The sequence below is a fragment of the Felis catus genome, chromosome B4 (genome assembly GCF_018350175.1).
Source record: "Felis catus isolate Fca126 chromosome B4, F.catus_Fca126_mat1.0, whole genome shotgun sequence".
Classification (NCBI taxonomy): domain Eukaryota; kingdom Metazoa; phylum Chordata; class Mammalia; order Carnivora; family Felidae; genus Felis; species Felis catus.
In genome coordinates, this window is record NC_058374.1 from 12,983,780 (window position 1) to 13,001,340 (window position 17,561).

General features: G+C 38.8%; 1 protein-coding gene across 6 annotated transcripts in view; it reads left to right on the forward strand.

Annotated features, from left to right (window-relative positions):
* PRPF18 (pre-mRNA processing factor 18) overlaps positions 1 to 17,561 on the forward strand; it is a 102,089-nt gene that overhangs the window by 66,294 nt on the left and 18,234 nt on the right. For 4 of the 6 annotated variants that reach the window (XM_045060902.1, XM_045060903.1, XM_045060901.1 and 1 more), the window contains 5 exons: positions 3,287 to 3,364; positions 6,077 to 6,181; positions 8,280 to 8,393; positions 14,452 to 14,598; positions 16,114 to 16,182. In XM_045060902.1, coding sequence (XP_044916837.1) covers positions 6,161 to 6,181; positions 8,280 to 8,393; positions 14,452 to 14,598; positions 16,114 to 16,182 — 351 coding nt within the window. In that variant the 5' untranslated portion in view covers positions 3,287 to 3,364; positions 6,077 to 6,160. Of the gene's footprint in view, positions 1 to 3,286; positions 3,365 to 3,479; positions 3,507 to 6,076; positions 6,182 to 8,279; positions 8,394 to 14,451; positions 14,599 to 16,113; positions 16,183 to 17,561 lie in introns of all 6 variants that reach the window. The other 2 variants (XM_045060900.1, XM_006933263.5) reach the window with 1 other exon arrangement.

Here is a 17,561-nt window from a genome sequence, read left to right on the forward strand (position 1 = left end):
AGATTGACGTTATTTTAAAGTTTTGCAATTCTGTTTAATCCCTGGCATATTAGAAGGCAGTTGAGTTGTCCCGTTTCTCCATTCAGCCTGTTGTGACGTGTTGTTTTTGTTCAAGTATGTGAAGAAACTTCATCCTCAAACAGGTATTTGGAAAAGGTGTAGTATTTTAATAGCCTTTCAGATAATTGTGGATATTCTTTGATGCTGTACCAAAACTACACAAATGGTAAGTTTCTTAAAGATTAGAGTTTGGATTCTGATCCATATCGGCGAACTTTTTTTCTTTTTTTAAGATTTTATTTTTAAATAATCTCTCCACCCAAGTTGGGGCTTGAAGTTAGAACCCTGAGATCAGGAGTTGCACATTCCACTAATGAGCCAGCCAGGTGCCCATCAATGAACTTTTTTGTATGTTACAATCTATTGATCTATTTTCCAGATCTTTTCTAAACTATTCTGCTCGTAGATCTTTTGCCTATGCATAATCTTGAAACTTGTTGATTTTGTACTGTCATGGTTTGCTGAGCTACATAGGTCTTCTACATGTTATGTTCTTGAAATGATACATATCGCCGCTGATTGACCAGAAAAGCCTTTTAGCATTGGGAAACCATCAAGTTCACAGTGATGGCTGCAAGTTTACCACCATTCTGATCTTTGCTTGAAGGATGGAATTTTATCATTGGCAACAAATATTATTCTTTTCCTTTCAGTAATGGGCTTGCTTTCTTCGGTTTTGAGAAAATGTCTGCCAAATAGGAGACAGCTATCATAGTTCATTATGTAGCAGAACTGCTTGTATGTTTGATTTCATCCTACCAAATATAAAAAGATAATAATACTCAGAGGTTGAGATTTAGTGGAATTGTACTGTATCGTGATACTGAAGAGGAGTGCCTGGCTGGCTCAGTCGGTGGAGCATGGAACTCTTGGGGTTGTGAGTTCGAGCCCCATGTTGGGTGGAGAGCTTACTTAAAAATAAAATCTTTTTTTAAAAAAGTTTCTGAATCGACACTGGTGTTTTTATTTTTTCTGTATGTGCTTGCTGGGAAGAAGACGGTGAACTCTGAGATGTAAATAAAAATAACTTTTATTTATGCTCAGGTTCCAGTGGCTTTCCTCACCTTGGCTTTTGTACCATCAGTGAAAGTGAAAGTGTGAGCACAGTGAAAATGGAGCACATAACCTCTTAGTATTATTACGATAATGTGTTTGACCTTTTAGAACCCCTGACAAGGTCTTTAGGACCCCTAGAGGTCCATGAACTACCTTTGGAAAATTGATACTCTAGGCTAAGATTTTGTTGGGTATAGTCAATGGAATTGAGATGTGGTAGTAAAAGATACTGTAAAGATTGGACCACAGACTGAGGCTTGGAGAGTCCTTTACTTCTTCTGAGAGGATACGAGTATGTGCTTGTCAACTTGTTTACGTGACCTATGACAGTTAATGCTACGTGGTCATAAGAAACAATTGATGCTGAGATAAGATTTGGGGAGTGAAGAACTGTAGCTTGCAATATTGGATCCGTTCAAAGACTTTAAGGACCTGAGTTCTAGTTGTGCGTGTTACTTACAAGGCTCAGTAAGTTGTCGGGATGTCCCCTGCCCTTTCCAACTCTCTGCTCTCTCACCTCTAAACTGGGATTAGTATTATTTTGCTCCCACCTTTCTCAGGGTAGCTTTGATGTTTGGATGATGCAATCAGTTCCTTACCCCAGGTCATAACCTTCAGCTTTGCATCTGTAAAGCTGTTCCTTTGTGGTGGATGAGTCAGTAAGTGTTCGTTGAGTTAATGAACTTTAACAAAACTGTTGATCCTGAGGATTCTAAACATACACAAAAATGGAATTATAGGATGAACCTCCATCTATCCTTGTCTCGTGCTCTTTTATAAACAAGATAGGATCACACCCAACAAAATTACATTTGGGTCCTTAATACCATTAATATCCTCTCACGTTCAGATGTTCCCAGTTCAATTAAAATATGTACATAGACATTTTTACAGTTGGTTTGGTCAAATCAGATCCACACAGAATCCACTTGCTTGTTAACTTTGTTAACTACGACTCTTGGTTTCTTTTAATCAAGAACATTTTCATTCTCCCCCATTTTTTATGCCAGTAACTTGTTAGAAAAACTGGCTACCTTGATAAACGTCCCAGTATTTGCTTCCCAGTGATGGTGTTTCGCTTATTTCCCTATTCCCTACGTTTGTAATAAACTGGAAATTAGACCTAAATGGTTAGATTCACTTGCAGCTCTTTGGCAAGAATACTTAGTAGATGTGCTGTATACTTCCTGTGTGTATCACAGGGGAGACACACAATGTTTTCCTGATGCCAGGCTTGATCAGGGCATTCAAGTGTAGCAGTCTAATCTGCCCGTTGGTCACCATCAACCTTTCTTGTCATGGTCCTGGCATCCATGATCATGGCCGGAGTGAATGAGCTTGGGAACTATGAGGTACTGAAATACATGTATGGAGGTACCATTGAGCTACCCTTATAATTACTACTAATAAAGTAGGGCAGTATCTTTATTTGAGCTAAATCATTACTGGAATAAAATCCAAATGGCACAACTGTAGATGGAACAACGTCCAAATTAGGGAATGTGGATTTAACAGCAAGAATGATTTTGTAGATAGTATAGAAGGAACTAACTTTTTTCTCCTACAGACTTAGAGCTGGTCTCATAACATTGAATCCTATAAAACAAATAACTTTAAACGATCTTGCTAATTGCTAATAAAGACTCTCACACGATTTTATGTCTAGATTAAGAATTAATATGATTTTAAGAATTGATCAGTACAAATATAATTAATTGGTACAGAAAGATTCCAAGTGACAAAAAGATTTTGGACACACCCTAGGAGCTCTCTGGGTAATGGCAGTTAAGATGTCAGATAACAGTTAACCATAATCTTTGATTGTTTCTGTTGGAAGAAAATAATTAAAGCATCCTGTTTTTTGTAGTTCCTAATGAATTCATTTGTAGAAATTATCATTGAACCTAAACATTGGGGAATTAAATGAAAACAACGTGAACATTTGGAAAATATTGTTGGTTTCTTCTCTTTGCTGGATATGCCTGTTAAAATGATACTGCAAGAAAAAGACTTCATATTTAGAGCAGATAGAAGACAGATGGCATGTCGAGGGATTCAGTATAATATACCCGGCTTTACCATGCTCTTGATAAACTCAAGTGTTGGTAGGTTGTCTACGGAACATGAAATTTTACCCAGGGACCTATTAACGTACTTCTCTCTTCAATAGGAAAATAAAAAGTATTTCAAGCGTAGTGAACTTGCCAAAAAAGAAGAGGAAGCGTATTTTGAAAGATGTGGCTACAAGGTAGGGCTCTCTGCTTTTGTGTTAAGTCGTATATTTCTGAGTTTAAATTTATATAGCTGTTGTTAAAGTGACAAAATTATTGATCTCTGTTCAATTTATCAATGTTATACGTTAGCCTATAAATGAGAAGCCATCGGGAGAGGTAGGAGCTTTTTTCTTTTTTCTTTCTTTTTTTTTAAATCTTGAATTCAGGCAAATACATGCATGCCTTCTGGCTTGGAATGGTTTGGCTTTTGTGGACAGCATGAAGTGGCTTGAGATCAAAGCTTGAATTTTGTTTCTTTGAATTTTCCGGGTCTGATTCTGCCTCATCTTCATCTCCACCAACCACCAGCTCCTCCCCCCACCTCTCCCAATAAAAGTCCATTTTAAAGGGTTTCAAAACATTTTACTCATTCGACCGAGGTGGTAGCACCTTGTGGTGTTTCCCCGCTTTCACTGGAATATTTTAAGCCATTGTTTTTGTGTTTGCATTGTTAATAGTTCCTTTTGGCCCCAAGTACCTCTGCCCGAGGCAGAATGCCATGTAACACTGTGCTTTTGTGTGATAAGGTTAGTGTGTAGAGAATGTATAGAAATATTAGAAACGAATGAGTGGCCTGGAAGACTGTCTATTTTAGAGGCATGACTCAAAGTGTCCTTGAGGTTACCCTATTATTATCCTATCCAACTCTTCTCCTAGTTGAATAACATATTGGGGTTTTTATTGGGAGGGGTTAAATGTTATGAGGTGAAGTTGATGTTTAAATCGTTTTAAAAGAAGACTGTATCTAGTTTAATACTTTCTTAAACAAGACCGAGAAATTGTGTTGAAATACTTGTGCCAAATCCTAAATTTGACAGTAACTTTTTGCTTGTGAACCATGTGTATAATATAATAATACTCTTGTGCATGTAATGGGGAAAGTCTGGAGATCAATTGATCTGGCATAGCATTTCTAAAAGGAAGCATGAGGAATGCGAATGGTATGTATATGCATTTGGTTTTATTTCGTAGTGTGGGCAGGGGGCAGGTATTGGAAATGTAGTTTTATGTTTCTGATGGATGTCTAAAATACAAAAGTTTGCATTTTTACTTTGATATTTTCCATAAATGTATTGATTTCATTCGCTTTTAGCTTAGGAAAAATAAAATACATTTTATGTAAATAGCCAGCGAATGGATACCAGGACAGAAGAATTCTCATCTTTTCTTGTCCATTGTTGTCTAACTCACACTTGGTCTGGAATGCGAATCGTTTACCATGGATTTAGTCCGCTGACTTGTTGCTTTCCCAGATGCCTAAATTTGAACCTTTTCAACGTTTTGGTCAAGTAGGAAAAGAATTAAAACCAGGCGGTTTTGCTTTGTTTACATTGCTTCAGTTATAGGTCAGTACTTTTTTGCTTCTGTAGAGAAAAGCACTAAAGCAGAGGAACTACCGTAGAGACACTGCTGGTGGCATTGGGTCCAGCGGACAGAATGTAACTGGCATTCTGTAATTAAGAGTGCTTGTCATCCCGAGAGTTTTGGAGAAATGCCTGTTTTTATGCTCAAAGAGAAAGCACAGGCTTTTCTTTCTAAATCGTGTTTAATATTTCCTTTTTGGTAGTAATGAAAATGCAGCATGTATCACTTCCATTCTCTTATGAAAACTCGGTTCCGTTTTTAAGGCTTGATGCCGATTTCGTTTGTGAAAATACAGGAGTTGATTTTTGTACCTCAGTTTTCTGTCAGCTCTGTTAACATTAACATAACAGTTAGCCATGAACTATACAATCAGAAATGATACCATTTTTAACCATTATAGCCTTCTTAATGGAATGTGAGTATTTCTTTAATGTTGGCCTTCTATTTTTTATTTTTTTTAAAATCTTTTGGCATTTGAAATTAGTCCTGTGATCAGGTGGGAAACCATGTTCCAGTATCTTTTTACAGACTACACCTTGGGGCTTACAAATTGTTGAACTTAATTTTCCTAAACTGTGAGCTGGACAGCAGACTCAAAACGTGAAAAGATCCCTCCCTCCCCACCCCGCAGGTTCATACATAGAAGAATGTCCATTCTTGGGAGCGGGGGTGCGGGGGTGGGGTATGAGTAGAAAGGTGCTGTTGTGCTGTTATTTCCCCCCAAGGTTCAGAGCTCGGTCTGTTGGCAAATTGTGTGTAGCTTTGGGAGTATTTCCACACGTCCAGCAGTGGTCTCGGTGCTCTTGGAATCCTCCCTTTCAAAAAGGAGGGTAGGAAAAAGCAGGAGCTTGAGGCTTCACAGATTTCTTAGAAAACACTTTTTTGTTTGTTTGTTTGTTTATTTCATTAAAACCCAGAACAAGGATCAAACAACCCTATGAGGTGGTTTTCTCAAAGAGGAGAAGCAAGTTGATGGTTTTTAAGAAAAGAATTTAACTTGTTTCGAGTCTAGGGAGAAACGAGCCTAAATTTCAGCCCTTGTAAGTTTTAGATTTTGGAAATCATGATACATCTGTCGCTTTTCAGTAGCAAGAGTGCTATCTCCTTGTGTGTGTGCTTGCTGGCTGTGTCCCTGAGACGGCGAAGTTTGATGAGTTCTCAAATGCAGGCCCATTTATTAGGAGTTCCTCAGTGGAACATTTAGAAAACCTCCAATATTTAAAACCTGTTTATTTCCGTGAGCAGTTAATGCATAGAATGATCAGTACTAGCTGTATTATACTGTAGAAGCTGAATTTGATTTCTTTTGGCTATTAATATAGATACAGCCAAAAGAGGAGAACCAGAAACCATTAACTTCTTCGAATCCTGTGTTAGAACTTGAACTTGCAGAGGAAAAGTTACCCATGACTCTTTCTAGGCAAGAGGTAAGTTTATGTATGAGTGTTTCATGAAAAAAAGAAAAACCTCCAGAGCATTTGCATTTATTTCCATTTCTTTCCAGTAAGTTTTATGTCATTATTGCCTACATAACGTGACCTACTGGATTAAAATACTGTGCAGTATTCATGAAGTTCTAAATCTTTGCTTTTCTTGTTATTCTTGAACTTTTAAAAGAAATATGTTTCTAAACTTTAGAAACTAAACACATTGTTCTAAATAAGTGTATACATTCTAAGTAATTATACTTAAGTCACTTGTCTAAATTATTTTACTTATTTTTAGTTTTTTAAATGTTTATTTATTTGGAGAGAGGGGAGGAGAGTGCAAGCAGGAGAGGAACAGAGACAAAGGGAGAGAGAGACTCCCAGCCTGCGCTAATGGTGCAGAGCCTGACTTGGGGCTCGATCTCATGAACCACGAGATCATGGCCTGAGCCGAAATCAGGAGTCAGGCACTTAACCGACTGAGCCACCCAGGCACCCCTAAATTGTTTTAAAAATACTGTTTTATAACTTTCTCTGAATATGTCTTAATAGGTCAAAACACAGAGATCTGTATAATTTTTTATGACTACATAATTTCCCATAATATTTTTAAAGCCTATTATTCTTTTCAAAACCAAATAGTAATGGTCCTTTAGATTGCTTTAGCACATCCCTCTTAGAAATCATACTAAGATGAGCATCCTTCTACAGATGGCATTGCGTGCATGCTAACGTATGGTTATTTCTTTTGGAAGATTTGTGAGAAGCATGGTTTCTGCAGTCTGTTGAGTAAAGACTGAACGTTTCTACGACTTGGGGTACATAGGACCGCCAGGCTCTGTAGACAGGTTATGCTACTTTGTGCTCTCAGCTACAGTGCTTTTTAGACTCTAGTCAGAACCAACTGTTCTTTTTCTTAAAAAGCCAAAAACAACAACAAAAAAAATCTCAAGAAAGTCATGTGACATAAAGAATTCAAACTATATAGAGCGATACAAAACAAAAATGAGCTATGAACGAAAGGAAACTTACAGAGGAAAGGATGATCTGACTCTAAAAGCTGTCATGTGAAAATTAGGTGAAAGGAACTTGGAATACCTAGCCCCAAGAGAAGAACATTGGGGATATAAAAGAAAAAAAATCCATTGACAGTAGCTGTAATTTTGGAAAAGAATTTAGTGTTCTTGTGGTTGCATAAAGTAGAACTAAGGCATATTGGTAGAATTCTGAGGGAGGGAGGTTTTAGTTTATTTTGAGAAGTAAAACATATGTGAAAGTATGTGTCCAAAATTGGGACGGCCTGTTTCATGACGAGGTGTGATCCCTGGCATTTGTCCGACGGGCCTGGCAGAGGTGTTTTGGAAGTCATGTCTGCCTTGATTGGAGATAGCGTTGGATGGCCTCTTAAGCATCTTTTTAATACGAAGCTTAGGTTAATTCAGTGGGAGCCCTACCAATGGTTTCTGTGCCACTATTTATGTTTCCAGATAAAATTCTTTCTTGTTACTTGGGAACAATTTTGGATCAACCTTTATTTTTCACAATTAAAATTTATTTTTTTCTTATGAGATGCAACATGGATCCAAAAGTGTATAAAACTTGCGTGTGCAATATAATGGGTGATGACTAAAAAAAACCCAGGTAACGATCACCCAGGTCAAGAAACAGTATTTCCAGCCCCTCAAAAGCCTTACTGGTGCCCCGCCCTGATCCTAACTCCCATCTCTTCTGAGGGTAAGTTTTTGGTTTTTAATGTGGCATTACAGTGCTGACCCCAGGCTCTGGTCAGTGAGTTCTTGGATGACTCTAGACTTTCCTTCTGTATTTAAAAGTTACCACTCCCTCCCATCTTCATGCTTTTCTTATGTATTCTGTTATCCAGATGGAGCCTTTGCCGAAACAGCCAAAGTACGCAAAACACGTTAGAGATTTTCAGATGTGACAGTAACTCACTAGATCTGTTCACGGAAAATTGAAGAAAAAATAAGGATAACTGACTTTGTATTTCAATTTTGAAATAATGTATTTGGTAACCTAAAGGAGGAATTATTATTACTAAAAACATAGGGATTACTATTATTACTGATTTTTTTACTAGGTTATCAGAAGATTGAGAGAAAGAGGAGAACCAATCAGACTATTTGGAGAAACTGATTATGATGCATTTCAGCGTTTAAGAAAAATAGAGATCCTCACACCAGAAGTTAACAAGGTAAGAAGTCAGGACAAAACTCGGAGAATATCACTGTACCACATAAACTAGAATAGTATGGGGTTTGAGCACTTGCGTTGTTCTAGGCAAAAATGGAACAATGAAGTTGCCAGATTACTGCTGCTGAAGTAAATCTTTAACGTTTAATTTTTAAAAAAGCACCTGTCTAATTTAATTAAAAGCACCTATCTTAATTAACGGCACCTATCTTAAGCATACAGTTCAGTGCATTTTGACGAATTCTTTTAAGCATGTAACCACCACCCTTACGAAGATGCACAGTGTTTTTCTCACACAGGAAAGTCACCTAGTACCCCTTCTTAGCCAGTCCTCCTATTCCATCTCCTCCATGTATGCACAACCACCTTTGAAAATTCTATCACAGTAGGTTAATTTTGCTTGTTCGAGTATGTCATGTAGATGGAGTCATGAGAGCATGTCTGGCTTCTTACGCTGAGGATAGTTTTCAGACTCGTCGTTGTTACTGCAGAAATCAGTGGTTTGTCATTGGTGATGATCTTCATTTGTCTGAATATACCACCATTTGTGTCCAAATTCGGGCTATGAAGAATAAAACTGCTCTGACTAGTCTTTTTTTTTTTTTTTTTTTTTTGAGAGAAAGCACACTTGTGCGCCCAAGTGGGGGAGGGGCATAGACAGAAAAAGAGAGCATCCCAGGCAGGCTCAGCGCTGAGCAGTGTGGGGCTCAATCCCATGAACTGACATCATGACCTGAGCCGAGATCAAAAGTCGGACACTTACTCAACTGAGCCACCCAGGCACCTGCACAAGTCTTTTTTGGGTCTGTGTTATTTCTCCTGAGTAAATAAAGGTTACATCTCTTGGTAAATACCTGAAGTAGAAGGGCTGAATAGTAAGAATAAATGTATGATTAAGTTCTTTAGAAATGCCAAGTATTTCCAAATGTCCTCAGCCTTTTTTATTGTAAGCGTATTCTCTTGTAGGTGTAGTAGTATTTCAGTATTTAATTGTGGTTCTATTTATAGCTCCCTGGTAACTAAAGGTAATGAACATCTTTTCATAGACTTACAGCCCGTATATTTCTCTGGGCAGTATGTGTAAAAATCTTTTGTTCATGTTTTAATTAGGTTGCTGGCCTTCTTATTTTTGAATTCTAGTTCTTTATATATTCCTGAATACAAGTCCTTTGTCAGATATACAGATACATGTTTTATGACTATTTTCTGCTAGTTTTTGACTTACCTATTCTCTTCATGGTGTCTTTTGATGGGCAGAAGTTTCAAATTTTGATGGAATCCACTTTTTTTTTATGGTTGCTGCTTTTGGTGTTTTGCTTAAGAAATATTTGCCTATCCCACGGTTTTGGAGAGATGCGCTTCTGTATTTTGTCTAAAAGGTTAATAGTGTTAGCTTTTACACATAGGGCTCTGATAAGCATATGGTTTGTCTTGGTGAATATTCCATGGACTTTTGAAAAGAGTGCATTTTATACGCTGGGTAAATGTCAGTTACCCAATGGTAGTATTGTTCAGCTCTTCTGTGGCCTTACTAACTAATCTGCTCTCGGTTACTGAGGGATAGCTGGGGTGACCTATGGCTATGTAACAGATCACCCCAAAACTTAGTAGCTTCCAACAGTTTATTATTGTAAAATCTTTCTTGGTCCTATATGACTAACAAACCATCCTGAAACTTAGTAACTTAATTAATGATATCTCACAATTCTCTAGTTTGGGGGTACACTGGGCAGTTACTTGCTTGTGTTCTTGCATGGGGTTGCAGTCAGATGAGGGCCGACTGTGGTCATGGGAAGGATCCCCTGGACTGACCTTCCAACTACATGGTATCTTAAAGGTCCTTCCATGTGGTAGGATGTGTCCAAATTTCCTTCCTTTTTAAGGCTGAGTAATACTGTGTTGGGTGTATGGATCCCATTGTTTTTATCCATTCGGCTACAGTGGACATTTGAGTTGTTTCTACCTTTTGAGTTGTTTCTCACTTTTGGCAGTGAATACTGCTGCTGGCTTTGAACATAGGTTTACAAATACCTGTTCAGGTTCCTGCTTTCACTTCTGTGTACATACCCAGATGTGGGATTGGTGGATTATGTAGCGATTCTGTGTTTAACTTTTTTCTTTTCAAGCATAAATGAATTTAAAAATTTTCTTCAGTTGTGTTTAATGTTCACAACAATCTTTTTAAAATTTTCGGTCCTTTTGAAAACCTTAACTTAGGGGCACCTGGGTGGCTCAGTTGGCTGAGCATCCAACTCTTGATTCTGGCTCAGGTCATGATCCCAGGGTCGTGGGATCGAGCCCCGCATCAGGCTCCATGCTGAGTGTGGAGCTGGCTTGACATTCTCTATCCCTCTGTCCCTCTCCCCTCTTCTTGTCTGTCTGTATGTGCACCTTCTGTCTCTAAAACAAAATCTTAAAGTCTGAGACTGGTTTTTGTGATGCTTCATTTCACCAATATTTATTTCTCTTCTATATCCAGAGTCTCCTTCCTTGTTTGAAGGTAGTATTAAAATATTAATGTGAACTATGAAATTATTATGTGATTTAATTTTTCTACTAGTCATACTTAATTACTTGAAAATTTTTCTAGTTATTAGTATTTATTACAACCTGCTGTATTAAAAACATTTTTTTTAAGTGTTTATTCTGAGAGAGTGAGCACGAGCAGGGAAGGGGAGGGGAGGGGCAGAGAGAGAGAGAGGAAGAGAGAGAGAATCCCAAGCATGCTCTGTGATGACGGTGGGGCTTGAATTCACAAACCATGAGATTATGACCTGAGCCGAAAACAAGAGTTGGACGCTTAACTCTCTGAGCCACGCAGGGTGTCCCCAACCTGTTGTATTTTAATCTTGCTCAAGCTTGTCCCAGATGCTACAGAGTTTATTAGTACATTTTTTAAAACCGATTGAGGTATAATGGATGTATTAGTTTCAGGTATACAGCTTAGTGATTTGATATTTGTGTATATTGTAAAATGATCACCACAGTAAGTCTGGTTAATATCTGTCACCATACATAGTTAAAAATGTTTTTCTTGTGTTGAGGACTTCTAAGCTCTACTCTTGACAACTTTTAAACATGCAATACCAGGGCCCCTGGGTGGCTCAGTCGGTTAAGCGTCCGACTTTGGCTCAGGTCATGGGCTCACAGTTCTTGAGTTCGATACCCATATCCGACTCTATGCTGACATCTCGGAGCCTACTTTGGATCCTCTGTCTTCCTTTCTCTCTGCCCTTCTCCTGCTCCTGCTCTTTCTCTCTCAAACATAAGTAAACCATTTAAATATGCAGTGTGGTATTAACTGTAGTCCCTGTGCTGTGGCACCACATCCTTGTGCACTAACTGGAAGACTATTTTAAGCTGATAACAACTTAAGTGTGATCGAATTTTAAAGCTTTACATTTTTACTACTGTCTGCCACATCTTAGGTTTTTTGATGTCATTTTTTACATGTTCTTACCTTGTAAATCCTTTAATTCTTCAGTTACAGTTTTACTGCTTTTGTCTTGAAATCTTCCTACTAGCTTTGTAAAGTGATCTCCTACCTTTATAATACATATATTTACCTATTTCAGTGAGATTTATACTTTCGTACGGTGTTACTAATTGGCACTCTTTTCTGCTTAAAGAAGGCCCCTTAACATTCCTTGTAGGGCTGGTCCAGAGGTGATGAACTTCTTTAGTTTTGCTTGTCTGCAAGACTCTTTCTGCAGTTCTGAATGATAACTTCCCGGTAGAGTATTCGTGTTCGGAAGTTTTTCCTTCTGGCACTTCGAATATATCGTGCCGCCCCCTTTGTTCTGCAAACCTGCTAAAAAATCTGCTGATAGTCTTATGGGGGTTCCTTGACACACAACAGGTGGTCTTTCTTTTGCTGCTTTTAACATTCTCTCCTTGCCTTTCTTTACCTTCTGACATTTTAATTAGAATGTGTCTTGGTGTGGGTACGTGTCACTTTCTGAGGTTCTCGCCATACCATTTTCCACAGCAGCTGCACCATTTTACATTTCCAGCCACGAAGGGTTCCGTCGTTCCACATCCTGGCCAGTACTTAATACTTACTGTTACTTTTGATCATGGCCGTTCTGTCGGGCTGAAGTGTTATTTTACTGTGGTTTTGATTCGCATTTCCCTAATGAGTAGTAATGCTAAACATCTTTTTGTTTGCTTATTGGCCTTCTGTGTGTGGTCTTCTTTTTTAATTTATTTTTATTTTTTTGGATGTAGTCTTCTGTTTAAGACCTTTGCCCATTTTTAATGAGGTAGGGTTTGTTGTTGTTAAATTATATGAGTTCTTGATATATTTTGGATATTAGTCATTATCATATTAGTAATTTACAAGTACTTCTCCCATTCCATGGGTTATCTTTTCACTCTGGTGATAGTGTCTTTGCAGATAAGTTTTCATGTTTGATGAAGTCCAGTGTACCTATTTTTTTTTTTTTTTTTTTTTGGCCTGTGCTTTTGGTGTTGTATCCAAGGGATGATTGCCAAATCCAGTATCATGAAGCTTTTCCCATGTGTTGTCTTATAAGAGTTTTACAGTTTTAACTATTACGTTTATGTCTTGGATCCATTTGTGTGTGTGTGTTTTAAGAGTTTTATCATTTTTTTTTTTAATTTTAACTTGTTTTATTTTTTAAAATCTGCATCCAAATTAGTTAGCATATAGTGCAACAATGGTTTCAGGAGTAGATTCCTTAGTGCCTCTTACTCGTTTAGCCACCCCCCCCCCCCAAACCCCTCCCATAACCCTTAGTTTGTTCTCCATATTTATGAGTCTCTTCTGTTTTGTCCCCCTCCCTGTTTTTATATTATTTTTGTTTCCCTTCCCTTATGTTCCTCTGTTTTGTCTCTTAAAGTCCTCATAGGAGTGAAGTCATGATTTTTGTCTTTCTCTGACCAATATCACTTAGTATAATACTCTCCAGTTCCATCCATGTAGTTGTAAATGGCAAGATTTCATTCTTTTTGGTTGCCGAGTAATACTCCATTGTACATATATATAAATACACACACACACACACACACACACACACACACACACACCACATCTTTATCCATTCATCCATCGATGGACATTTGGGCTCTTTCCATACTTTGGCTGTTGTCGATAGTGCTACTATAAAGTTGGGGTGCATGTGTCCCTTTGAAACAGCACACCTGTATCCCTTGGATAAATGCCTAGTAGTGCAATTGCTGGGTCGTAGGGTAGTTCTATTTTTAGTTTCCTGAGGAACCTCCATACTGTTTTCCAGAGTGGCTGCACCAGCTTGCATTCCCATCTTTGATCCGTTTTGAGTTAATTTTTTTTTAATGTTTACTTTTGAGAGAGACAGAGTGTGAATGGGGGAGGACAGAGAGAAAAGGAGACACAGAATCTGAAGCAGGCTCCAGGCTCTGCGCTGTCAGCACAGAGCCCAACACAGGGCTCGAACTCAAGAACCATGGGATTGTGACCTGAGCTGAAGTGAGACGCTTAACTTACTGAGCCACCCCGGGCACTCCTTTTTTGAATTTTTATGTGTGGTGTAAGGTATTGGGTCCAGCTTTAAGGCTTCTGTTTTTATCAAGTGGTCACAAACTGGATGTGAATAGAATGTGGAATTTGCTGATTTATTAGAAACCTAGTAAAAGCCCAGGATATAGATGAGGTACTAGTTGACATTGCTGAATGTTACAGGAATTCAGAATAGTTGTGGTAAGGCTAGACATTTTAAGTCACCTGGAAAAATGGGTTGAGGACTCACTTTCACTAGACCTCACTAGAAAATTAAAGCATTTGTGAGTAGTCTCATTTGCATTTGTCACACATACACTTTATTTTTCTGACCAGAGGAGCTGTTGTGCATACGTTCTTTCAAATTTAAATATGTTCATGATAATTAACTTTGGACACCGATGATAGCTGTGTAATAAATTGAAATCTTACTTGAGTCCCTAATTTTACTAAGCTCTTAACTACTGGTGGAGGAAGAAAATGACTTGGACTTAGTGAAAAATCAAAAGTGAAATATCAGTGAGATTTCATAGGAGGTGTAATTTTTCACCCTTCTCAGGGATTGAGAAATGATCTGAAAGCCGCTTTGGATAAGATCGACCAGCAATACCTCAATGAGCTTGTTGGTGGCCAGGAACCTGGAGAGGAAGACACACAGAATGACTTGAAAGTTCATGAAGAAAACACCACAATCGAGGAGTTAGAGGTAATCTCTACGCCCACCTGTCTTCATTCCCTGGCATACCTTCCATTCCCTGGAGAAGATTCCTGAGGTCATCGGGTTGCTCACTTCGGAGCACAAAGGCCCATTTGAAATTTCATGCTTTTACTTACCACTCCCTTTTTCCTCAATGTCCACTCACATTATCCTACTTCCTGCCTTCAAAAGTAATCATTTGGCTATGTTTGACACGCATCCTTGTATCTGTTGGTGGTCTTGTAAAGCCAGTAGTGTTTTGTATGCTTATGTTTTGAATACTCATAAATGATACTGTACTGTGAAACTAATTTTTTTTTACTCTTCTTTTTCCACTTAGAACTGTTTTTAAGATCCACCCTTGATGTTGCACATATATCTAAACCTTTGAATTCACTGCTGCGTAGCATTTCGTACTCGGTGGCATTCACTGCCTTGTACTTTTTGCTTCCTCCTGAGAGCTGGCTTGCTCCGGCTCCCTAGTACCACAGACAGCTTTGTGAGGAACAGTCTTGCACATACCCCTGTGGACTCAGAGGCAGGGTTGCTGGGTTAGAAATGTTTCACTTGTCCAGTACTGTCAGGCTGCTCCCTAGAACGCCCGTACCGGTCTATACCCGCATCAGCAGTGTGTGCGTGCCCTTTGTTCCCACATCCCTGCCAGCACTTGGCAGTATCTTGCTTTCTCATTTTTTGCCACTGTGATGAATATGGTGTGATACGTGTAATCTTAATTAAAAAGCAGTGTTGTACTATCTAAATATCTAGCTCAAGCTAAAATTATGGCCTAGTTTAAAGCTTTAACTGGTTAATAAAACACAAACTGTTATTTTTCTGTTTCCTTTCATTCTTGGCTGCACTCTGCATGAGTAAGATCATAGTTCTGGTAATTGTGCCCTGTCTTTCTCCCCCTCACTTATCTATGCACCCTAAATCTGACAGAAAAAATTAGTGTGAGTAACCAGTTCTGAGCTTGTTTTTTTTCTGAAATAGCTTTATTATGATAATCACTTATTATACAGCTTAACCATCTAAAATGTTCGGTTCACTGATTTTTAGTATATTTGCAGGTTGATGGAACCATCATCACAATCTAATTCTAGAACATTGTTTTCCTAAAAAGAAATCTCCGTTCCATTAGTAGTCAGTCCTCAAAGCCCCATCTTTTGTCTTTTGGTTCATAAAAGATGACCTACTCTCTAAATTTAAATGGCAAGGTATATTTTCTTTTTCGTTTTTTTAAGTTTATTTTGAGAGAGTGTGTGTGTGCACCAGAGGGGCGGAGAGAGAGAATCCCAAGCGGCACAGAGCCTGACACAGGGCTCGATCTCACGAACCATGAGATCATGATCTGAGCCAGAAGCAAGTTTTGTTTTTTATCTAGAAATTCCTTAGTTGTTTTTTTTTTTTTTTTTTTAAACAGCAGTTAGTTTCTGTAATAAAGATGCGTGTTCAACTCACGTTGATAACACATATTCCGTCGTTGCTCTTTACGAATGACCGGAAGCATTCTGTTTTCTGCAGGCATTGGGAGAGTCTTTAGGAAAAGGGGATGATCATAAAGACATGGACATCATTACCAAATTCCTTAAGGTACGTGTTTTTGGGCTACGAAGGAAGGACGTGTGGGTTGGTTACGAACTGTTCTTTAATTTTTGGACCATATTTAAGGGTCAAGGACTGGAGAGGGAATCCCTCGTTAAACGTGTTTTGTATGTACCTGGTTTCCAACACTGCCGTGCCCTTGGGTAGAGAGGTTAGTCTGAGGGGATGTACGTGTACTTTCACTGTGGCACTTTAAAACTGACTTACCGTAAACACACAGAAAAGAATCACAGTGGTGGAACGAACGAGAAGTTCGGGGAGTTTAAAATCTTTTAAAACACTCCAGGAGGGAGTGCAGTGAGGGGCTTGTTCTAGAAGCTCTTAGAGTGGTGATGGCAGTAAGGAGAGGAAGGAGGTGGGAAGACCTTGGCAGTGGAAAAAAAAGCAGACACATCAGCAGCCTTTCAGAGACTGCTCGTTTTCTCAGTTCTGCAGATAGCTGCGTATTCCCGCTATGGTTAGCTCCATCCGTCTCTGGCCGTGGGATTTCTTGCTTTCCTGGGGTAGGTAGAGTGTGTGCGAATGTCAGATTCATTTTAGCACTTATTCACAAACTATGTTCATGCCAAGAGATTTAAACACGAGAAGTGCTTTTACTTGTGTTTACTGTTTAAATACAGTGTATTAGTCATCAGGATTCTCAGTCTGTTGAGATGGCATGGAATTAGATAGGGCTTGGGAGCTGGCGTGAGCTGGAATTTCCTCTTGGAGTGACCACCTCTCCTCTCCGGACAGAGGATGAGCACAGGTGATGCCCCTGGGGTGGTAGGTGTTCCTCCACCTTCCCTGGTTATCTACCTCTAGAAAGGGTGCTCTTTGCATTTAAACCCAAGGGGCACTAGGTCTACTTTCCAGGGCTGAGAGAGGGGAGGGGGGATGAGTCATAGTTGATTTGTTTTCTTTTTCCTTCCTTCTCCTTCAGTCAGGTGATTTAGTGGGAATATCTAATTGAATCTCCTCTTTCCTGCAAAAGTAGAAAGTCCAAACAGAGGCATACCCCATGTTATAGTGCTTGGCTTTATTGGGCTTTGCAGATAATGCGTTTTGGCTTGTTGGTTTATTTTACAAATTGGTGGGTCTGTGACAGCTGTGCTTCGAGCCAGTGTACTGGCATCGTTTTTTCCCAGGAGCGTTTGTTTACTTTGTGTCTCTGTGTCACATTTTGGTGATGCTTGCAATATTTCAAACTTTTTCATCATTATTACATTTGTGATGGTGAATCGTGATCAGTGATTAGGATGTGAAAGCACAGATGATGGTTAGCATGTTTTAGCAATAAAGTATGTTTAAATGTAGCTACAGACATTGTTTTTTAGACACAATGCTGTTGTACGCTTAAGAGACTACATTATAGCGTAAACAGAACT